General features: G+C 46.8%; 1 protein-coding gene across 3 annotated transcripts in view; it reads left to right on the forward strand.

The window, feature by feature from the left end:
• Positions 1-1,743: 1,743 nt before the first annotated feature.
• The window catches only part of atp2c1 (ATPase secretory pathway Ca2+ transporting 1), a 125,804-nt gene continuing 104,641 nt past the window's right edge, over positions 1,744-22,906 (forward strand). For 2 of the 3 annotated variants that reach the window (XM_078419701.1, XM_078419719.1), the window contains exon 1: positions 15,324-15,459. In XM_078419701.1, coding sequence (XP_078275827.1) covers positions 15,442-15,459 — 18 coding nt within the window. In that variant the 5' untranslated portion in view covers positions 15,324-15,441. Of the gene's footprint in view, positions 1,813-15,323; positions 15,460-22,906 lie in introns of those variants that run through there. The other variant, XM_078419711.1, reaches the window with a different exon arrangement.

Raw genomic sequence — 22,906 nt, forward strand, 5'->3', positions numbered from 1 at the left:
CTCAAGTACATTGATCTCACACATTTTCACTCTCTCTCTCTCGCTTCTCCCACTTGTCAATCAAGAGGATCTCAAAAATTGTCATAGCTCAGGCAACATCTTAAAACACAGAGGATTCAAATGATTTAAATTGGTTCAGAATAAAACATGACTCATTTCAAGGGTTAAGCAGGCAGGAGACATTACATGCAATCATATACACCTTAGTCAAGTCAAGTCAATTTTATTTGTATAGCACATTTAAAAACAACCCACGTTGACCAAAGTGCTGTACATCTGATTAGGTACTAAGGAAAAAAAATGAAACATACAGTAGCACGCAAACAGTTCACAGCGCCTCCTCAATGAGCCTCAAACGCTAGGGAGTAGAAATAGGTTTTGAGCCTGGACTTAAAGGAGTCGATGAAGGGGGCAGTTCTGATGGGGAGAGGGATGCTGTTCCACAGTCTAGGAGCTGCAACCGCAAAAGCGCAGTCACCCCTGAGCTTAAGCCTAGACCGCAGGATAGTGAGTAGCCCCAAGTTGGCCGACCTGAGGGACCTGGAGTTAGAGAGGGGGGTTAGAAGATTTTTGATTTGGGGGGGGAATGTCCATTTAGGGCTTTATACGTGAATAGGAGGAGCTTGAAGTTGATTCTGTACCGTACAGGGAGCCAGTGGAGAGAGGCCAGAATCGGGGTGATGTGATCCCTTTTACGGGTACCCGTCAGGAGTCTCGCTGCGGCGTTTTGGACCAGTTGCAGGCGGGACAGGGAAGATTGGCTGATCCCAGTGTATAGGGAGTTGCAGTAGTCTAGGCGGGAGGAAATGAAAGCGTGAATGATTTTTTCTGTGTCGTCGAATTGGAGGAAAGGTTTTATTTTAGCTATGGTTCGAAGTTGGAAGAAGCTAGCTTTTACCACAGCGTTGACTTGCTTATCAAATTTTAATGCAGAGTCAAATATCATGCCGAGGTTTTTGACATGCGGTTTGACTAGGCAGGATAGACTTCCAAGACTGCCTGTTATCGATTTGATGGAGTCGGGGGGGGGGGGGGGGGGGGGGGCGAATAGGATGATCTCAGACTTGCTCTCATTTAATTGGAGGAAGTTCTGTGCCATCCAACATTTTATGTCCTCAAGGCAGTGTAAGAGGCTGTTTAAATTTGACTGGTTGTTGGGTTTCAGGGGGAGGTAAAGCTGAGTGTCATCGGCATAGCAGTGGAAAGAAATGCCGTGCCTTTGAATGATTTGGCCAAGGGGGAGCATGTATAGAGAGAAGAGAATGGGGCCTAGGATGGAGCCTTGTGGAACTCCGCAGGAGAGGCTAGCTGGAGCAGAGGAATAACTGCCTATGTTGATGGCGAAACTCCTATCTTTGAGGTACGAAGCGAACCAGCTCAGGGCAGTGCCATCAATGCCAACCGCGTACCGGAGACGGTCAATAAGGATGGTGTGGTCCACTGTATCGAACGCTGCGCTGAGGTCGAGAAGGAGCAGGATTGCACAGTCGCCGGTGTCGATGGCGAGAAGCAGGTCGTTGTGAAGGTTAAGGTTTTGAAACAAAGGAATGCTGCAATCTACCTATTTATGCAAGCACCTTAATTAAATATCCCCATGCCAATTGAAACCCCAGCAGCCCACAGCTTTTTTATTTCCAAATATCTAATGTATGACAGGGAACTTGTTATATTGTGTCTCATCGCTGCTATTCAAAGACCCTCCAGCAGAGGTCCCCTTCTTTTCAGACCCTTCTTGCTCATTTTCATGTGCTCCATGGACCTTTTAAGGGAGAACCAGAGTTCCATGATCCACTTGGTCACTGCATCAATCAGGTGAGACCCACAGTACTTGGTACACTGCTTCCCTTTGAGGGGCTGTTTGCACTCTCACCGAAAATGTCCTTTCCGACTGCAGTTGTTACATTCCTTAGCACTGTTCCTTTTGGGTTCAGCCTAGTATTTTTCTTTTATTTCCACTTCACGGTTTCCCTCTTCATCTTACACATGGATGGGGTCCATCTGTATAACCAGCTTTGCATAACTGCTGCCACCTGCCTTAATTTAATTGTGTGGTGTGAGAGGACAAGTTCTCAACCTAATGGACCTGAGCTCCAGTGTGACTTGGTAGATGAAATTGCTGCTGCCACATGGATGAAAATAAAGTGGGTGCCAAATCTAGTTTCACAAACCTATCCTTCATGTATTCGTTCTGTCTTACACTCTCCATAACCTAAGCCACATCACTGACACGTAAAACACATATTTCAGTCCTCTGCATTTCCCACTGATCCTGCCAATTGATGCCTGCACTCCAACAAGTCTGCTTGGCAGCTCCTTTCTTTCCTGCTGCTCCAGTAACTGGCATTTGCATTTTCTGCTGTTTCTATGGCTACTTTCATCCTATTTTCCTGTTAGCTTTTCTTTCTGTGCTTTGACTGTTCATGCATTGATACAGATTCAGATCTTGTCTCTACATGACATACTTTTCGGTCATTCTCATGACTTCCTCTAAGCTTCCTAATTTATGCTCCTCGTATTCTTTCATGAGTCTGGTTACTACCACATCACAATCACTCAATTTCTTTACCATAACTCGACATATGGATCTTCATTGCAATGATATTTAATTAACCACTGTAGGGACATAGGGATTGGCTGGGAGTTCGAACCTTCGGATTGGCTAACGATGTCACGAGGTGTGCCAGCGCGGGAGAGACAAGCAGTCTAGTGTTGAACTCCGTCCGGTGAGGACGTATTCGTTGGTTGTCTATAGTTGTGAGTATTGCGTTTGTTACCGGGTTTTTGCCCATGCAAATAAACTCCGTCTTCAACACTCACCCGCTTCTGGACTCGCCACATTGGTGACCCCGACGTGATCGACGATCACAAGAAGATGTCTCAGGAAGGAGCGAACAGTGGGTAGCCTAACGCAGTCGGCGTTCACCTGCCCCCGTTCTGGGCCCATCAACCGCACCTGTGGTTCGTACAGGTAGAGTCCCAGTTCCACATCAAGAGAGTCGTGGAGGACCAGGAGAAGTTCCACCATCTGGCCTACAGCCCGAGGTGGCCGCGCGGGTGGGACGGTACCTGACCAGCCCCCCCCAAACCGAGAGGTACGAGGGGCTCAAGAAGCTCCTCCTGAGGGTTTGTGGCTTTAGCCAGAACCAGCGGGCTCTGAAGCTCCTACATCTACCGGAGCTGGGGGATCGGCTACCGTCCGCCCTAATGACCGAGATGCTTACCTTGATCTGCGACCACCAGCCGTGCATGATGTTTGAAGCGGCATTCCGGGAGAAATTGCCCCAGGACGTCAGGTTAGTTTTGGCGGACGTCTCCTTCGAAGACCCGGTGGCGTTCGCGGAGAAGGCGGACGCCCTCGTAACATAGGCCCTGACGGGTGACGAGTCGGTAAACCGGGTTTCCAGGCCTAGGAGCGACCGGCCGCGCGGCCAAGATGGCGGCGCATCAGCCGCCATTTTACAGAAAGCCCGCCAAGACGGAGCTGCAGCGCCCGCCATTTTGCAGCGGGCCCACGCAACAGAGCCGCACAGGTGTTTCTTCCACCAGCGGTGGGGCGGGGAAGCCTGAAATTGCAGGGCCCCGTGTACCTTTTCGGGAAATGCCTCGGCCGATCGAACATAGAGGCAGTCTCGATCGGCCGCAATCGCCGCCTCTACATCACGGATCGAGGTACCGGCACCATGTTCCTGGTCGATACGGGAGCGGTCGTTAGCATCGTGCCTCCCTACGGCTGCGAAGTTCGAGCAGGTAGGAAAGGTCCGCCCCATATCGCGGTCAATGACAGTCCCATCCGCACCTACGGCAAGAGGGCCACGTCCCTGTCCTTCGGGCCCGCGACCTACCATTGAGAGTTCATCGTTGCCGACGTGGGCCAGGCCATCCTGGGCGCGGATTTCCTCTGGGCTTTTTCGTTGGTCGCGGACGTCCACGGGAAGGGCCTGCATCCCTCGGCTAACAGCATGGAGCCTGCTACTCCTCCACCTGCCACCCTACCCCGCCCGTCGATCCGGGCCGTCACCGCGGCCCCCGATCAGTTCGCTGCGGTCCTCGCCGATTTCCCGGAGCTCCTCATACAGCGGTTCGATGCCCTTTCCGCCAAGCACGGGGTCGTCCATTTCATCCCTACTGAGGGGCCGCCTGTATTCGCCCAGGCTCGGCATCTGCCCCCCGACAAGCTGGCCATGGCTCGGGAGGAGTTCCTGAATTTGGAACGGTTGGGGATTGTTCGGCCTTCAGACAGCCTGTGGGCCTCCCCCTTGCATATGGTCTCCAAAGCATCTGGGGGGTGGAGACCATGCGGGGACTAGTGGCGTCTTAACGCTGCCACCCGGCCTGACTGCTATCCGGTCCCTCACATACAGGACTTCTCAGCCAGCCTCGAGGGCGCTACGGTGTTTTCGAAGATCGATTTGGTGCGGGGATATCATCAGATCCCCGTCCACCCACCGGACATTCCCAAGACGGCTACGATTACTCCGTTTGGTTTATTTGAGTGGTTGCGCATGCCGTTCGGTCTCAAAAACGCGGCTCAGGCATTCCAACGTCTCATGGATCATGTGGATCGCGGGTTGTCTTTTGTGTTTATTTATCTCGACGACATCCTGGTCGCTAGTCGTTCGGTCCCAGAGCATCTGGTTCACCTTCGCACTGTGTTCCAAAGGCTGCAGGTCCAAGGCCTGATCCTCCACCCGTCCAAATGCCAGTTCGGCCTGACCTCGGTGGATTTCCTGGGTCACCGGGTCACACCGGCCGGTGCCACTCCATTGCCCACCAAGGTGGACGCCGTCCGCTCCTTTCCCCGCCCTACCCTCTTCAAGGGCTTGCAGGAATTCGTGGGCATGGTGAATTTTGAACACCGGTTCGTGCCTGCGGCAACTCGGATCATGCGCCCCCTTTTTCAATGCCTCACGGGTAATCCCACTGAGTTGGTCTGGACCACAGCTGCCGAGGTGGCCTTTGACGCGGTCAAGCTTGCCCTCGCCAACGCCATCATGCTCGTGCATCCCCGCTCCTCGGCCCCCACGGCCCTGACGGTGGACGCCTCAGCCGTGGCGGTGGGTGGGGTCTTAGAGCAACAGGTCGATGGTCACTGGCAGCCTCTGGCATTTTTCAGCCGGCAGCTTACTCGGCCTGAGCTGAACTACAGTGCTTTCGACAGGGAGGTCCTGGCCCTCTATTTAGCTGTCCGTCATTTTCGCTAGTTTTTGGGGGGCCGAGTTTTTGTTGCCTATACGGATCACAAGCCCCTCACCTTTGCTTTTTCTAAGGTCTCGGATCCGTGGTCGGCCCGTCAGCAACGGCACCTCACCCTCATTTCGGAGTTCACCACGGATGTTCGCCACATCGCGGGTAGGCTTAACGCCGTTGCTGACGCCCTGTCCCGCCCGGCCATTTCCTCTGGTGGATTTTCGGGAGCTAGCGGAGGCTCAGCGCCTGGAAGACATTGCCTCAGCGTACGCCTCCACCGCCTCAGGGTTGCGGTTGGCCCAGGTGGCTTGCGGCCCCACAGGTACCACACTTTGGTGTGTCGTTTCCCTTCCCCGCCCCCGCCCGGTTGTGCCGACCACCCTACGGCGTAAGGTTTTTGAGGCCATTCACGGCCTGGCACACCCGTCCATTCAGGCGACCTCGGCTATGGTGGCCGCCCGATTTGTCTGGCACGGCCTGCGGGAGCAGATGGCCATCTGGGCCCGCGCCTGTGTCCCGTTCCAGACCTCCAAGGTCCACCGCCACGTCCGGCCTCTGTGCCAGAATTTCGTGATTCCGCCCGTCCGTTTTTTCCACATTCATGTAGATTTGGTTGGTCCATTGCCTTACTCTAGGGGCTACACTCATCTCCTGACAGTGGTAGACCGTTTTACTCGTTGGCCGGAGGCTTTTCTGTTGTCGGACACCTCGGCGGCCTCCTGCGCACGAGCCCTGGCGTTCCATTGGGTTGCCTGTTTCGGCGTCCCGGCCATCATCACTACCGACCGGGGCGCCCAGTTCACCTCGTCCCTGTGGGTCGCGCTTGCGCAGCTGTATGGGTCCCGCTTGCAGCAGACTACGGCCTATCATCCCCAGGCTAACGGGATGGTAGAGCGCTTCCATCGACAGCTGAAGGCGTCCCTCTGTGCCCGCCAGACCGGCCCTGACTGGGCTGACCAACTGCCTTGGGTCCTCCTCGGTATTCGCACGGCCCCTAAGTCCGATCTGGGTACTTCCTCGGCGGAACTCGTCTATGGCTCGCCCCTGCGGGTGCCGGGTGACATGTTTCCTCCATCCTCCGCCCTGCCGTCTTCCGTCCCGTCAGTTTTGGCTTCTCTACGGGCTCGGGTAGGTTCCCTGGCCCCGGTCCCGGCCTCCCGTCACGGGAGTACCGCAGCGCAAGTATCTGCGGACTTGCTCGACTGCGAGTTCGTTTTCCTCCGGCGGGATTCCCACCGGCCCCCTCTGCAGCCAGTCTACCAAGGCCCGTTCCAGGTGCTCAAAAGAGGGGCGGTCACCTTCACTCTGCAAGTGGGCACCCGACAGGAGCTTGTCTCTGTCTCCCGGCTTAAACCGGTCCACTTAGACCAGGACCGTCCCGTTCTGGTGGGTCAACCTCCTCGCCGGGGCCGCCCTCTGGCCGGCCCACCTGGTTTCCCAGCTGCGTCTTCTCTCCCGCCGCTCGGGCCTCCGCTGCCCCCCGTCGTGTTTCCTCTGCCCCCTCCAGCTACGCCGCCTCCACCCGAAGGGCCCTCCCTATCTCCACCTCCAGCTTCGCTCCCATCGCCTCCACCTGCAGGGCCCTCCCCGCCTCCCTCGTCGCCGGGGGTACCGGCCTCCCCTCCCCATACCCGTTCAGGTCGGGCAGTCCGGCTGCCCGTTAGGTACCGTACCGAGGGTTCTGGGGGGGGGGGTCATGTAGGGACATAGGGATTGGCTGGGAGTTCGAACCCTCGGATTGGCTAACGATGTCACGAGGTGTGCCAGCGCGGGAGAGACAAGCAGTCTAGTGTTGAACTCCGTCCGGTGAGGACATATTCGTTGGTTGTCTATAGTTGTGAGTATTGCGTTTGTTACGGGGTTTTTGCCCATGCAAATAAACTCCGTCTTCAACACTCACCCGCTTCTGGACTCGCCACACCACATTACTTTCCTCTTGAAGGTTTACAAATGGATCCAGCATCCACAATTTGGCCTCTCATTGAGGGGTAATTTACTGGTGGTATATTGGTACGTTTTACACCTAATACACAAACCCTTTTTGTCATTTCCAACGTCAGTGTTACAGAGTGGCCAAAATAAGTTCAAATGTCTCCACCTTTCAGGTTTCTACTTTTCCAACAGGCAGTGTTTATACTACTACTGGGTGATATTCTTTATTTTATTTTCTCTTTTCCTCTAAGTAACGAGTTTAGACTTGTGTACTCATGGCCATCTTCGTAGTAAATCCACCAATGAGCAGAGATCTTGTGCTGAGTGATCAGGTCATTCCTTTCTAACACTTGTCTTTGGGATGATCATCTATCCTCTGATATCTTCTGGTGACTGACCAGACCATTCTTTCATATCTCCCCTGCCTTTGTGGCTGAGATGCCGCTCTTTAAAGGCCAAACCCTCTGACCAGGATAGGGTAGGGTACTTGTTCCGCAGCTAACATTTCAATTACATCACTCGCAGGCTGAAAATCTTGTTTGACCTGTCTGCAGAGCACCTATCTTTAGTACAGATTAATTCTACTTCAACTGTGTTATCATGTTTATCTATGTCAGCTCACCTCAGTAACATTTCAATTGTTACAGATCCACATTTATTATACTCCATGTGAGGAAAAATAAATCATATGACTTTGCATTTCCTTTTGCACCTATTTTTTTTAACCTACTTGTTTTAAGTCCATATATTGATCAATTTTATGATCCGTCCATTGTCATTAAAGAAATGTAATTTTACCTAAATATTTTGATGGGGAAGTTTGAATTTATAATCCAGATTTGGTGGAACCAGATTGTTACTTCTATGCTGAATTGTAAATCTTGTTGAGGGAGAAGGAAACAGTAACTTCAATGCCATACTATTTAAAGTCATAGAAACAGGCCCTTCTGCCCAAATCACCATGCTGACCAAGATGCCCCATCCAAGCTTGTCCCAATTGCCTGTGCCCCATATTCTTCTGAATCTTGCCTATCCATGTACCTGTCCCAATGTCTTTTAAATTTGAATGGTGTCAGATTAGGAAAAGGGGAGGTGGAATAAGACTTGGGTGTGCTTGTACATCAGTCACTGAAAGTAAGCATGCAGGTAGAGCAGGCAGTGAAGAAAACTAATGGCATGTTGGCCTTCATTGTGAGAGGATTTGAGTTTAGGAGCAAGGAGGTCCTACTGCAGTTGTACAGGGCCTGGTGAGACCACACCTGGAGTATTGTGTGCAAATTTGGTCTCCTAATTTGAGGAAATACATTTTTGCTATTGAGGGAGTGCAGCGTAGGTTCACCAGGTTACTTCCCGGGATGGCAAGACTCACATATGATGAAAGAATGGGTCAACTGGGCTTGTAATCACTGGAATTTAGAAGGATGAGAGGGGATCCTATAGAAACATATAAAATACAAAGGATTGGACAGGCTTGATGCAGGAAAAATCTTGGGGGAGTCCAGAACCAGGGGTCACAGTTTACGAATAAGGGGTAGGCCATTTAGGACTGAGATGAGGAAAAACTTTTTCACCCAGAGTTGTGAATCTGTGGAATTCTCTGCTACAGAAGGCAGTTGGGGCCAATTCACTGGATGTTTTCAAGAGAGTTAGATTTAGCTGTTGGGGCTAAAGGAATCAAGGGATACGGGGAAAAGGCCGGAAAGGGGTTCTGATTTTGGATGATCAGCCATGATATTGAATGGCGGTGCTGGCTCGAAGGACCGAATGGCCTACTCCTGAACCTATTTTTCTGTTTCTATGTTTCTAAATGTCATCCCTCAGGTTCTCATGATATCTTTCCCTTCTCATCTTAAACGTATGCCCTCCACGTTATTCCATACTCTGGGAAAAAGACTGCATTTACTTCTGTATTCCCCTCAAGATTTTATTCACATCTATAAGATCACCCCTCAATCTCCTGTGATCCAAGGAATAAAGTCCTAGCCTGCTCAACCTCTCCCTATGACTCAGGCCATCAAGTCCTAGCAAAATCCTCGGAAATCTTTTCTGCATTTTTCCAGTTAAATAGGATTTTCCCTATAACAGGGCGACGAAACCTGAAACGATATTCCATGTACGACCTCACCAATATCCTGTATAACCTGTAAGGTAATGCCCCAACATTTATACTCAATTACCTGACCAATGAAGGCTTGCATTCCAAGCCTTCTTCACCACCCTATCTGTCACACCTCTTTCAAAGATCAATATATCTGTACTCCTAGATCCCTCTGTTCTACAACACTCCCCAGGGCCTGACTTCACTATGAAGGTTTGTGTCCTGGTTTAATTTGAGGAGTTGTAATGAGAGTGTACATTCTGCAATCATTAGTGAGCATTCTCACTACTGACCAAATAATGAAAATAAGTTTATGAATGAAGCATCTGAAGATAATGGGGCCAAGGCACTCTACTGGGTAACGCCTGCAGTAAGGTGCAAAAAACAGTGCTGGATGAACGCGACAGGTCAGGCAGCATCTGTGGAGGGAAATATACAGATGCTGTTTTAGGTTGGAACCTTTCTTCAGAATCAAGATTCTAGCATCTGCAGCCCTTGTGTCTCCTTCAGTCAGTTTTCAGGGTGGGTTAATTGAAGCCCAACAACCTTCCCGTGAGATATGACTTCAACCATTGGAATGTTGTCCTCCTGAAGTCTGTTGACCTGAGCATTACCAATGCTCCTTGACTACACACCTGTTCAAATGCTGTCCTGATAGCTAGAAATCAATTTGTAGTCCATATTTGATATGGTTAAGCGATGAATGGTCCTGATACTCCAAAATTGGCATTAGAGAGCAGGTAATGCTGCTGGGTAGAACTGTTGGCACCTTGTGTGCATGTCATATTTTTCACATTGGCAGGCAGATTAATCTACTTCAGAAGTGCAAACCTTAAGTAATGCAGCCAGGATGTTGTCTGGTACCATTAGCTTTTATTGTTTCACGGCTCTCAGCCAATTCTTGATATAATATGCAGTGAACAGGATCAGCTGAAGACATGCTGTTTTTATGGGGAGGACACCAGGAGCATGCTAAGACAAATATGTATTCTGCTCTTCTGGTAAACGATTTCATTTTTTCTTTTCCAATATCACATTATGTATGCATTTACTCTGCAAAGTTTCTGATGTTAATGCTGTGACCATACTTCAAAATTGTTTTATTTGTCCTAACCTTTGCAATGTACTGAGCCACTGTAAAGTGCTATGTGAAACTATGTTATTGTTTTAAACTCTTGGAATCGGGTTATTAGCTTCATTAATCTTTAATTATAACTGCACGCTCACATTCATAACCTTTGGTTATGATTTGTGGAAGCTTTGATCAGTCCCTCCTTAATTAGGACTCGTTAACACAACCCATGCAGAGGACCATTTCTGATACACTCTGCGGGTGTTCATCTGTCACTACTTCTAATATATTTAAGGTCACAAAGTGCTAGAATAACTCAGCGGGTGAGGCAGCATCTCTAGAGGACATGGATAGGTGACATTTTGGGTGTAGACCCTTTTTCAGACTGATTGTTGGGTGAGGCGGAGAAGAAAACTGGAAAAGGCGAGACAGTGGAGGCCAGTTCGTTGGATGCTTTCAAGAGAGAGCTGGATAGAGCTCTTAAGGATAGCGGAGTTAGGGGGTATGGGGAGAAGGCAGGAACGGGGTACTGATTGAGAGTGATCAGCCATGATCGCATTGAATGGCGGTGCTGGCTCGAAGGGCTGAATGGCCTACTCCTGCACCTATTGTCTATTGTCTATTGTCTATTGTCTATAATAGGTCGACTTCGGCGAGGGTATTTTTTTACAGGCAGAAGGTAAGAACAAAGGCCAGAGATAATAAAGGACGATCTGAGTCCGCCAAGGCCCACAGGATTTCCTGGTTGCTATCTATTTAAACTCCCCTTCCCACACTGATCTGGGCCTCATCAATTTCCTGAGTGAGGCCACGCGCAAACTGGAGGAACAGCACCTCACCTTGGGTAGCTTACAATCCAACAGTATGAACATCAAATTCTCCAATTTTAGGTAACATCCCACAACCCTTCCCTCCCATGTCCCCAGCCCCCCCCCGCCATTTCTCATGTCCACCCCTCCATTTCCTGTCTCCGCACCTTTACTCCCTTTCTCTACCCCCCTCACCCTGTCCATTTGTCTTCATGACCCCATCCATTTCTCCCCCACCCCCCCTCCCAATTTCTCTACTCGACCCTCCCATTTCTCTTCTCTTTTTCACCCTCCTCATCCCACCCCATTTCTATCTTCCACTCTCCCCCATTTCTCTCCTCCACCCCCAGGCTACCTTCCTCCCTTCGTCTTTACAATCCAAAATCCTTCAACCTTTCTCTATCTGAAACATCACCCATTCCTTCCCTCCAGAGATGCTGCCTGTCCCGCTGAGTTACTCCGCATTTTGTGTCTACCTTATTTCACACCTTCCTTTATTCCAACCATCTGAGACCGGAGAGACACGGGTTCGATCCCGGCTATGGGTGCTTGTCTGCACGGAGTTTGTACGTTCTCCCCATGACCTGCGTGGGTTCTCTCCGAGATCTTCGGTTTCCTCCCACACTCCAAAGACATACAGGTTTGTAGGTTAATTGGCTTGGTAAATGTAAAAATTGTCCCTAGTGGGTGTAGGATGGTGTTAATGCGCGGGGATCGCTGGTTGACGCGGACCCAATGGGCCGAATGGCTTGTTTCCGCGCTGTTTCTGCTTGATTTCTGCTGCACAACCGCCAATAGCTGGGCTATCACGTGCAGGTTTCGCTTGCGTGGGTAGACAATAGACAATTGGTGCATGAGTAGGCCATTCGGCCCTTCGAGCCAGCACTGCCATTCAATGTGATCATGGGTGATCATCCACAATCAGAACCCCGTTCCTGACCTCTCCCCGTACCCCCTGACTCTGCTATCATTAAGCGCTCTATCTAACTCTCTCTTGAAAGCATCCAGAGAATTGGCCTCCACTGCCTTCTGAAGCAGAGAATTCCACAGATTTACAACTCTGAGTGAAAATGGTTTTCCTCATCTCTGTTCTAAATGGCCTACTCCTTATTCTTAAACTGTGGCCCCTGGTTCTGGATTCCCCCAACATTGGGAACATGTTTCCTGCCTCTAGCGTGTCCAATCCCTTCATAATCTTATGTTTCAATAAGATCCCCTCTCATCCTTCTAAATTCCAGTGTATACAAGCCCAGTCACTCCAGTCTTTCAACATACGACAGTCCCGCCATTCCGGGAATTAACCTAGTGAACCTATGCTGCACTCCCTCAATAGCAAGAATGTCCTTCCTCAAATTTGGAGACCAAAACTGCACACAGAACTCCAGGTGTGGTCTCACTAAGGCCCTGTACAACTGCAGAAGGACCTCTTTGCTTCTATACTCAACTCCTCTTGTCATGAAGGCCAACATGCCAGTACCTTTCTTCACTGCCTGCTGTACCTGCATGCTTACTTTCAGTGACTGATGAACAAGGACACCCAGATCTCTTTGTACTTCCCCTTTTCCTAATTTGACACCATTCAGATAATAATCTGCCTTCCTGTTCTTACCACCAAAGTGGATAACCTCTCATTTATCCACATTAAATTGCATCTGCCATTCATCTGCCCAAGTCACCCTGCATCCACATAGCATCCTCCTCACAGTTCACACTGCCACCCAGCTTTGTATCATCTGTAAATTTGTTAATGTTACTTTTAATCCTTTCATCTAAGTCATTAATGTATATTGTAAATAGCTGCGGTCCCAGCACCGAGCCTTGCGGTACCCCACAAGTCACTGCCAGCCATTCTGAAAGGGACCCGTTAATCCCTACTCTTTGTTTCCTGTCTGTCAATCAATTTTCTATCCATGTCAGTACCCTACCCCCAATATCATGTGCTCTAATTTTGCCCACTAATCTTCTATGTAGGACCTTATCAAAGGCTTTCTGAAAGTCCAGGTACACTACATCCACTGGCTCTCCCTTGTCCATTTTCCTAGTTACATCCTCAAAAAAATTCCAGATTAGTCAAGCATGATTTCCCTTCGTAAATCCATGCTGACTCGGAATGATCCTGTTACTGCTATCCAAATGTTCCGCAATTTCTTCTTTTATAATTGACTCCTGCATCTTCCCCACCACTGACCAAATGACCAAAATGGCGGCGCTGCCCTAGCAGCTGCGGCTTACCTGCGGTCCGTTTGTCTTTGTGTTTTTGTTGTTTTTTTGTCTTAATTGTCGTGTTTTTTTGTGGTTGTGTACTATGTGTACTATGCGTGTGGGGAGGAACTGTAAAATTGTAAATTTGTCCCTTCCGAACGGAGACCCGACCTTTGTTTTCTGGGTGGTGTCTCCGTTCCTGCTGCGGCCTACCATCGGCCAAACTCCTGGAGCTGGCGGCCTCCACCCGGGACCACCTGGGCTCTGGTTCGCAGAGCCCGCAGCCCGGACTTACCATCTGTGGAGCCGGCTGTCTTCGGAGGCTGCGAGCGCGGCTGCGACTCGCCTTCGGAGGGGGTCGCATGGATGGCGACATCGGGAGCTCCGGCAGCGGCAGCGTGTTCACCCGCCCCGGATCGCGGGACTTGGGTCGGCCCGCCGCGGACATTTCACCGTCCGGCGTGGCCTGAAATAGGCCGCGGGATTTTTTTCTGCTCGCCGGGGGCTTCAATGTCGGGAGCCACGACTGCCCCGACGTGCAGCAACAGCGGCAGCGTCTTCGCCCGCACCGGATCGCGGGGCTGGGGTCGGCCCGTTGCGGACCTTTCACCGTCCGGCGCGGCCTGGAACATGGCAACTTCAACAGCCTGACCGCGGGAGAAGACGGCAGGGGAAGAGAAATTACATTCTGGCCTTCCATCACAGTGAGGAGGGGACTGGAGGAGACTCACTGTGATGGATGTTTCTTTTTTTTTTGTGTTTTATGTTGGTTGGGGTTGTGTAATTTGCTTATTTTATTGCTCTTATTGTTGGACTGTGGGTGACGAAATCTCGTCCAAAAGACTTGTTTTTTGGATGACAAATAAAGGTAATTCTGATTCTGAATTCTGATGTTAGGCTAACTTGTCTATAATTTTCCGTTTTCTCTGTCCCTCCTTTCTTAAAAAGTGGGATAACATTAGCTACCCTCCAATCCACCGGTTGCAAAAAAGTCATTTAGATTTTTATGTGGGCAAGTTTGGTGAGATGATCCATGTCCAAGCTGTCGAGTTGGGACTTGAAGAGTGACAAGGTTGGTGCACATGTGGTGGTGTCTGGAAGGATGTTCCACTCTGGGATAGTCCATGGATATAGTAGGTAGCTATTTTTGTTTGCTCTAATTCTAGTATAAATGAAGTGACCTGAGGACTGTCTTGTAAATTTCTGGGTTGTGGTTGAATAAAGTGAGATATGTTACTGGGGATGATGCCATGAGTCTCTTTGTAGACAGTACATAAGTGGGCTGTGATGCGTTCTCTAAACTGAACTAAACCTGCCTATCACCCCCCACGTCGACCTGACACACTTTGTCCTGCCTCTTCCCCTTTACAAGATTGATACAAAATGCTGGAAAAACTGAGCGAGAAATGGGCGATGTTTCGGGTCGAGACCCTTATTCAGACTCCCGCACGGATTGTTCCAGCTGCTACGGTCAGGCAAACGACTCCGCTGTCACACTTGGAAAATAGAGAGGATGAGACGGAGTTTCTTCCCACAAGCCATCAGGACTGTTAACTCTTATATCACCAGGGACTAATTTACTGTATTAATTTATTTTTTGTGTTGTGTCTTTTAAAAAAAAAATCCATTCTGTTTTGTAATTTGAGCACAATCCGCAGGCATTGCCACTTTCATTTCACTGCACATCTTGTATGTGTATGTGACAAATAAAGTACTTGACTTGACCTGCTGAGTTACTCCAGCTCTTTGTGTCCAATTGTGTATTAAACAGCATGAGCAGTTCATTGTTTCTACACTTCTAATATACTTACTGGTTCAGTTAATGGTCAATACGATAAGATACATTTTGACAAACTCATCTGGGGTAAACTTAGCTCAATGTGTTTTCAGGCTTTTCTAACCACTGTTGTTCCTGTTCACGGAGACAAACAAATGGCTGCCTCCAGCCCCACGACAGTTGAAAAGGACGCATGCGCGCTAACGAGCCCATCCCGCAGAGCTGGCGCATGTGCGGGCAGTGCCGGATGTGGGGCGCGGGGCCGGCGGCAGCTTCCTGTCAGTTGTCCGCTCTCGAATGTTTGCGAGTGGCAAGCGGATTGACGGTTTGAATCGGATGGGAGCGCGAGACGCGGCCGGCAACGATGCTGCGGTCTGCTGGCGTGAGTCACGCACACACACACACACACACACACACCCACCGGGCACCGGTGGCGGCGGCGGCGGCAACAACAACAACAACGGGGGCTGTGGGCAGCAGCAGTGCGTGGTTTAACCTGGATAACACGGGGCATTGCACTGACTGTAATATGAACTGTAATCGATGTACGCTGGGTTGCGTTAACCCGGAAAGTACAGAGGACAATACAGAGTCTATTTATTATTTGGTGGCGTGAGTCTTCTGTGTGATAGTGCAGGAGATAATATCGATACGAATAGAGATTGTGCAGGGGATAATACCCACTCGAATAGAGGTTGTAATAAATGGTTACCGAGATGAATTGACTGGGATAATGCAATATAGATTGTAATAAATGTGTGTCACTGAGATATGCTGCCTGACCCGCTGAGTTACTTTGTGTCAACCAGATTAATGTGGATTGTAATCAATGTCAATTGGGACAAATATGCATTAGTGGTTATACAGGCATTGTTAAGGATTGAGGAATTTGTTGACAGACTTGATACTGAATAGGAATAAATTGGTATTTAACTGGGTGGCGGGTAATGACTCGGGAGCGACGGGGATTAGTATTTGAACCCGTTGTTTGCAATATATTAATAATTTCGTTGAGGGATCTAAATGTAACATTTCCCAGTTTTTTTTAAGGAATAGGGGTATGAATGTGAGCTGCGAGGAGGATGCAGAGGCATGTGATTTATATAAATTGGTTGAGTGGGCAAATATATGGTAGATGGAAAACAGTGTGGGTTATTTCTAAAACAGAAATATTATCGGAATGGTAATTTCCTGGAAGAAGGAGTGGTGGAACTGGATTTGCAAGTTCCTCTACACCGGTTGTAGCAACCATTAGGAACGATAAATGATATATTGACCACCTTAACTGCTTGCTACAGTTTTACAGAGTTTTGTTAAGACCCCCTCTAGAGTTTTCTGTACAGTTTTGGTCTCCTTAGCTGCAGAAGTGTTTTCTTCATTAGCGTGTGGAATGAGAATAAAAGATACTGTATAATGTACCAATAAATACTTGCTAGTGTGAATGGATGTATGAAAATATGTATAGATTGTAATAAATACCTGTTAACATGAGTGAACTTGTAGATTATATACTGCCACATATGCTGAAATGTAGACTAAATATCTGCAGGTGCGAGTAAACTGTTAAAATATATTACTTTTCTAGTTAGAGATTAGAAATTGGACACATTAAACTTGCTCCCAGCCTTGTGAACTTTGCAAAGTCCTTGTCCCAAAATGTGTGAGCTCTTACTAAATTGAAACAATGAGCCGACAGACGAGTCAAGCAACAGCCTGACTTAATGTGTAGGAAGGAACTGCAGATGCTGGTTTATGCCAAGGATAGACACAAAATGCTGGAGTAACTCAGTGGGACAGGTAGCATCTCTGGATAGAAGGAATGGGTGATGTTTCGGGTCGAGACCCCTCTTCAGTCCGAATCCAGACTTTAATTTTCACTTTCATTTCACTGCACATATTGTATATGTGACAAATAAACTAGAATAAAAAGAGATGCTGCCTATCCTGCTGAGTTACTCCTAGAATTTTGTGTCTATCTAACAGCTTGACTTAGATGTTTAAAAATATTTTGTTGGGCAACATGCCAGATGAGTCCACAATCTTGGATATGTCATTTTCCACTGATTGAAATAGTTCCCAGCAATAGCACTGTAGCACACAAGTGAGAAGGAATGCCCAATTTATTTACCGTCTGGACATTTGACAGGTAGATTGGAGGCGACAGTTTGATGGTCAGATAAGCATGAGAATTTTTGCGATGTTTTTGGCCTCAGCCATTACTTTTAAAGTGGGCTCCAAAACCAGATATTCAACCCAGAAACCAGATATGGATCTCCCGTACATTTTCAAAGAATGCCCACACACTTTTCACAAAAATCCACTTAACCACTTTAAAAATTAATGTTTTTAATACAGCTATTAGTAAACTGGAAGTAAATCTGGTTTATTCCTTGTTACAGTGAAGCTTGGTTTTTAAGTAACCCATACAAGGTGTTATAGTTCAAAACTCTCAAGTACTTACCGACTTGTCAGTGATTTCAGCAAAAACTTGGACGCTGGAGAAGCATTGACAGCGTGGAAATTTTTGCGATGTTTCAGAGGACGGTGTAATCTCGACCTGACTCGACATTGTCATGGTCATTGTCGTCGGGTAAAAGAAAAGTTTGGCGATCTGCTTCGACTTTGACAGTCGCCGGCAGTCGCCAAAAAGATCGTCTAAGTGGGACAGGCTCTTTAACCAACGTAAACTTAACTCCTCACCATATGGAAACCATCAATGAGCTGTCCAGTGCTGAAGAACATATCTCTGTATAGGTGGGGGGGTGGGGGAAACCTTTTTTTCTAATCTCCTCAACGGAGATGCGACCTTTATCGTGTCGTATCTCCATTCGCGCTACGGCCTAACACCGTGGAGTCGGCGGCCTCCAGCTGGGATCGACCTTGAAGACTCCGGTCGCAGGGCCTGGACTTACCATCTTGGAGGCTTCGGCCATGGGCCCTGCAGACCGCAACATCTGGAGCTCGCAGGTCCCTGGCTGGCGACCGGCTTTCGGGAGCTCCAGCCGTAGCAGCTTCGACCGCCCCGAAGCGCGAGGTTCAATCGACCCGCTCGCAGGACCTTCATCGCCCTGCGTGGCTCGGCCGCGGCACTTTCCATCGCCTGGTGGGGGCTTAGGACCTTCATCGGCCTGCTCGGCTCGGCCTGGGACTTTCCATCGCCCGGTGGGGGCTTCAAACGTCGGGAGCCTCGATCGCCTCGCGGCAGCAGTTTGACTGCCTGACCATGGGAGAAGAATGAGGAGGAGATAAGACTTTTCTTTGCCTTCCATCACAGTGAGGGTGTGCCTGGAGCAATCACTGTGATGGTTGCTTGTGTTAAATTGTAATTGTGTGTCTTGTGTTCTTTATTGTTTACTGCCGGACCCTGACGTGAGAGGACGCTGGCGCTGTTTGTTCGCTGCTTCTCCATCAGGACAAATGTTTTGTGTGTTTGTTTGTTTTTATGTCTTGTTTGCTCTGTAAAGCATCTTTGAGTATCCTGAAAAGCGCTATATAAAATAAATGTATTATTATGTATTATATCTTCCAGAATGGCCATTAAATACTAGTTTTTCCAGGTGTGTTTAGATCATTAAAGATTTATATTATAACCTATCTGCTGGCTTGATGAAATGAGGGCTTGTATGCTTTAATTTATACCATGAGTAAATTGAGATAATTCTGACATTTAGACCCCATCTGCAGGTGAGTTGAAGCTGGGGTTGAAATGTGCTGTAATGTACAAGGCAAAGCATAGTTCATGTGAACAGTAATAATACTAAATATTACTAATAATAAATTGTGTAGGAAAATAACTGCAGATGCTGGTACAAATCGAAGGTATCACAAAAAGCTGGAGTAACTCAGCGGGTCAGGCAGCATCTTAGGAGAGAAGGAATGGGTGACGTTTCGGGTCGAGATCCTTCTTCAGACTAATTGTAGTCAACATGAGTATTGATACATTACTATCTGCTCTCATGTTTAAAGGGGTTAATATGTGCTGTAATTACATTTTACATAGTCAAAAACATGGGTTTATGAGTTAAATTCTGCTAATGTATATGAGCGTTAAGATAGATATATTCGACATGTCAGTAAATAGTGCAAATTGTGTATGAATGTGCAAACTGAAGTTGCTGTATGTTAACATATATACATACAATTTAGGAGCAGAGTTGGCCACTTAACCCCTCAAGCCAGCTCCACTGTTTCATAAAGGGTATGGCTAAAATAATTGTAACCACTGATTTTTCATTCCATTGCTTATCAAGAATCTTTCTATATCTGCTTTAAAATGTCAAATGTTGTTTGAAATCTGATCTTACTGCCTCTCACTTTTTTCATTCAGAGCACAATATAGAAAAATTAATACATTTTAAAAATATGATTTTCCTTTCACTGAACTATGTTGACGGCATGATTTTGCTAAGTGCCTCACTATTACACCATTATCAAAGCTTCTTAACAGCTGCTATCAGAAAAAAAGACGATTGCTAACTGGCATGCTGTTTCCTGCTTTCTGTCTCTCCACTTTGAATAAAAATGCGACTTTGCTATTTTCTAATCTGATGGAACTTTCTTGAATCTTCAGCGTTTGGTAAAATTATAAACAATGTATCAACTGTCTCATATTAAGCCTCAGGGCTGAAGTGCATCAGGACCTTCAGACTTGTTGATCCGCTCCTTCGATAGTTTGCAGGGATAGGTTGTATGCACGCCTACTAACCTGAATCACGTGCAGTGAGGTATGAAATGCACTTGTCACTGGTTGGTAGATGTCGATGCATCTGATCTCCCTCTCTGCTGTTAAATTTGACAGTGGATCCAGGGAAGGAACAAAAATGTTTTGTTCTGTGGGGATGGATGTACTTTGGGTCTAGCCCTCAGAATGGCTGGTGAAAGATATGAAAGGGGCTATTGATCTTCCTTTGTAAAAGCTAAGTGGTTTATTTTGTTTCATTTGAATTTTGTAAATTTATTTTCTGGTAAGTTGAGCTGTTGTTAAGTGAACTGATAAACAAAGTTTAATTATTTATATCTGAACCTTTTAAATGTTCCAGCTGTATAGATTTCATAACAGATTATGTTAATACAAATTCTCATAATATTTATCTGGTGATTTAAGATGAACTATTTTTCTTATATTTTCTGTGACTTATGAATCAAACTATGCCAAATGAATATTTAACATACCTGGTTATAAAGCAATCTATGCATTGTATGTAGCAGCTAATGTTAAGTGATAACATTTGTGAAATGTGGCTGTTAAAATTAGAGCATCTGCACACAGTATATACGATCAAAGTTGCTAATGCAACTCAATTTGCATTATGTATGCGTCAATTAATTATGTATTTGACGAGTTGAAAGTTATATTTTATATATAGCAGCTAATGTGAGTCAAAATCATACATGATGTGCACCATAGCTGGTAGTGGGAGTTCTATCTACTTAATATAAATGTCAATTAGTCCATTTCTACATAAAAATAGACACAAAATGCTGGAGTAATTCAGTGGGTCAGACATCTCTGGAGAAAATGGACAGGTGATGTTTTGGGTTGGGCCCCTTCTTTAGATTGATTGTAGTAGGGAGGGTGGGGGAAAAAGATTGGAGGCGAAGAAAAAAACAGGACAAATGAGGGCCAGCAACAGATGACCTTAGACAAGCAGGTTCCCTGACAGGGTGACCGTTGACTAGAGACAGAGAAGGGGAGAGGGAGGTGTTTTTAAGAGTGACCTGAAATTGGAGAATTCACCTTTCATGCTGTTGGGTTGTAAACTACCCAAGCAAAATATGAGATGCATATCGTGCAATTAGATATTTTAGGATGGGTAAATCTATTTGATAATGTGAGTACATACATTTGTATAGATAACTCTCTAGATTGCAGCCACTATAGTGCAGGTAAATCCGGAATGGGGCGGGACTGTCATGTTGAAAGACTGGAGCGACTAGGCTTGTATACACTGGAATTTAGAAGGATGAGAGGAGATCTTATCGAAACGTATAAGATTATTAAGGGGTTGGACACGTTAGAGGCAGGAAACATGTTCCCAATGTTGGGGGAGTACAGAACAAGGGGCCACAGATTAAGAATAAGGGGTAGGCCATTTAGAACTGAGATGAGGAAAAACTTTTTCAGTCAGAGAGTTGTGAATCTGTGGAATTCTATGCCTCAGAAGGCAGTGGAGGCCAATTCTCTGAATGCATTCAAGGGAGAGCTGGATAGAGCTCTTAAAGATAGCAGAGTCAGGGGGTATGGGAAGGCAGGAACAGGGTACTGATTGAGAATGATCAGCCATGATCACATTGAATGGCGGTGCTGGCTCGAAGGGCCGAATGGCCTCCTCCTGCACCTATTGTTTATTGTCTATTGTATATGGTGAGGTGAGGCTGTATTTGATAATGTGGGCTAATATCTACATATTGTACAAAGTACATAATTTGAAATTCCAATAATTGCCTGATTTGTATTATGCAATATAATATGTGAAATTAACAATATAGCATGTTTTTACTTTTGTCGGTGAAACTTGTATTTCTATAATTACTTCTTACAATCCATCATTAACAGAAAATACACAAGATGTATTTGATACAAGTAAATACAGTTATTTGGTCTGTGTGCAATAATAGCACTTATGTAAGTGTTTAATCAATTGTGGAGAGCTCTTGATGTAGGTGAAATGTACAAATAATTTCATGGAATTGAATCTTGTAAATCACAATTTGATGGCGTATGCGCAAATAATAACTATTATGATCTGCCACTTTTCTAGCATTTGTGTCATACTTGCAATAGTAGGCCTAGTTATCGTAAGCTGGAGAATTTTGGAATTAAACTTTAAAAAAAAAGTTAACATGCTGATTACATTGAATTTATATCTTGTAAAGCATGATGTCCAGAACTACATGCCACTGGATACTGCGGTATTCCTGCTGAATTCACAAAAATAACTTCAACGATATCAGTCTGTATCATGATTTATGTTTAAAATCTGAGCAATGACTTTAGCTGAGTATTTTATTTCTGATTAGTGAATATTTACTGTTCTGTGTTTCATTCGGGGAACCTGGCCTTGTAACAGTCTAAAATGCATCTATGACATGTGTGGGAAATGAAAACTGTCCATGATTATTTTGGCTGATATAATCAGAATGCATCTATCTCACTAAATGTTTAGAAGCATTTAACTATTGATTATCTTTAACAGTAGAAGAGGGGTGTGGATGAATTATGATCACTAATAGTAGCAAGAAGCCATTTATTTACAATATATATTAACAATTTAGACAAGGGAATTAAATGTGACATCTCCAGGTTTGTGGATGACACAAAGCTGGGTGGCAGTGTGAGCTGCGAGGAGGATGCTAAGAGGCTGCAGGGTGACTTGGATAAGTTGGGTGAGTGGACAGATGCAGTATAATGTGGATAAATGTGAGGTTATCCACTGGTAGCAAGAACAGGAAGGCAGATTATTATCTGAATGGTGTTGGATTAGGAAAAGGGGAGGTGCAACGAGACCTGGGTGTGCTTGTACATCAGTCACTGAAAGTAAGCATGCAGGTACAGCAGGCATGTTGGCCTTCATTGCGAGATGATTTGAGTTTAGGAGCAAGGGGGTCCTACTGCAGTTGTGCAGGGCCAGGGTGAGACCGCACCTCAGAATAGCCTTTATTGTAATCCAAAAAACATGTCTTTTGGACGAAATATCATTACCCACAGTCCAACAATAAGAAGCAATAAAAATAAAGCAATAACACACACAATCACAAAACAAACCCAAAAAAAACATCCATCGCAGTGAGTCTCCTCCAGTCACCTCCTCACTGTGATGGAAGGTCAG

The sequence above is a fragment of the Rhinoraja longicauda genome, chromosome 2 (genome assembly GCF_053455715.1).
Source record: "Rhinoraja longicauda isolate Sanriku21f chromosome 2, sRhiLon1.1, whole genome shotgun sequence".
In the NCBI taxonomy this organism is placed as follows: domain Eukaryota; kingdom Metazoa; phylum Chordata; class Chondrichthyes; order Rajiformes; family Arhynchobatidae; genus Rhinoraja; species Rhinoraja longicauda.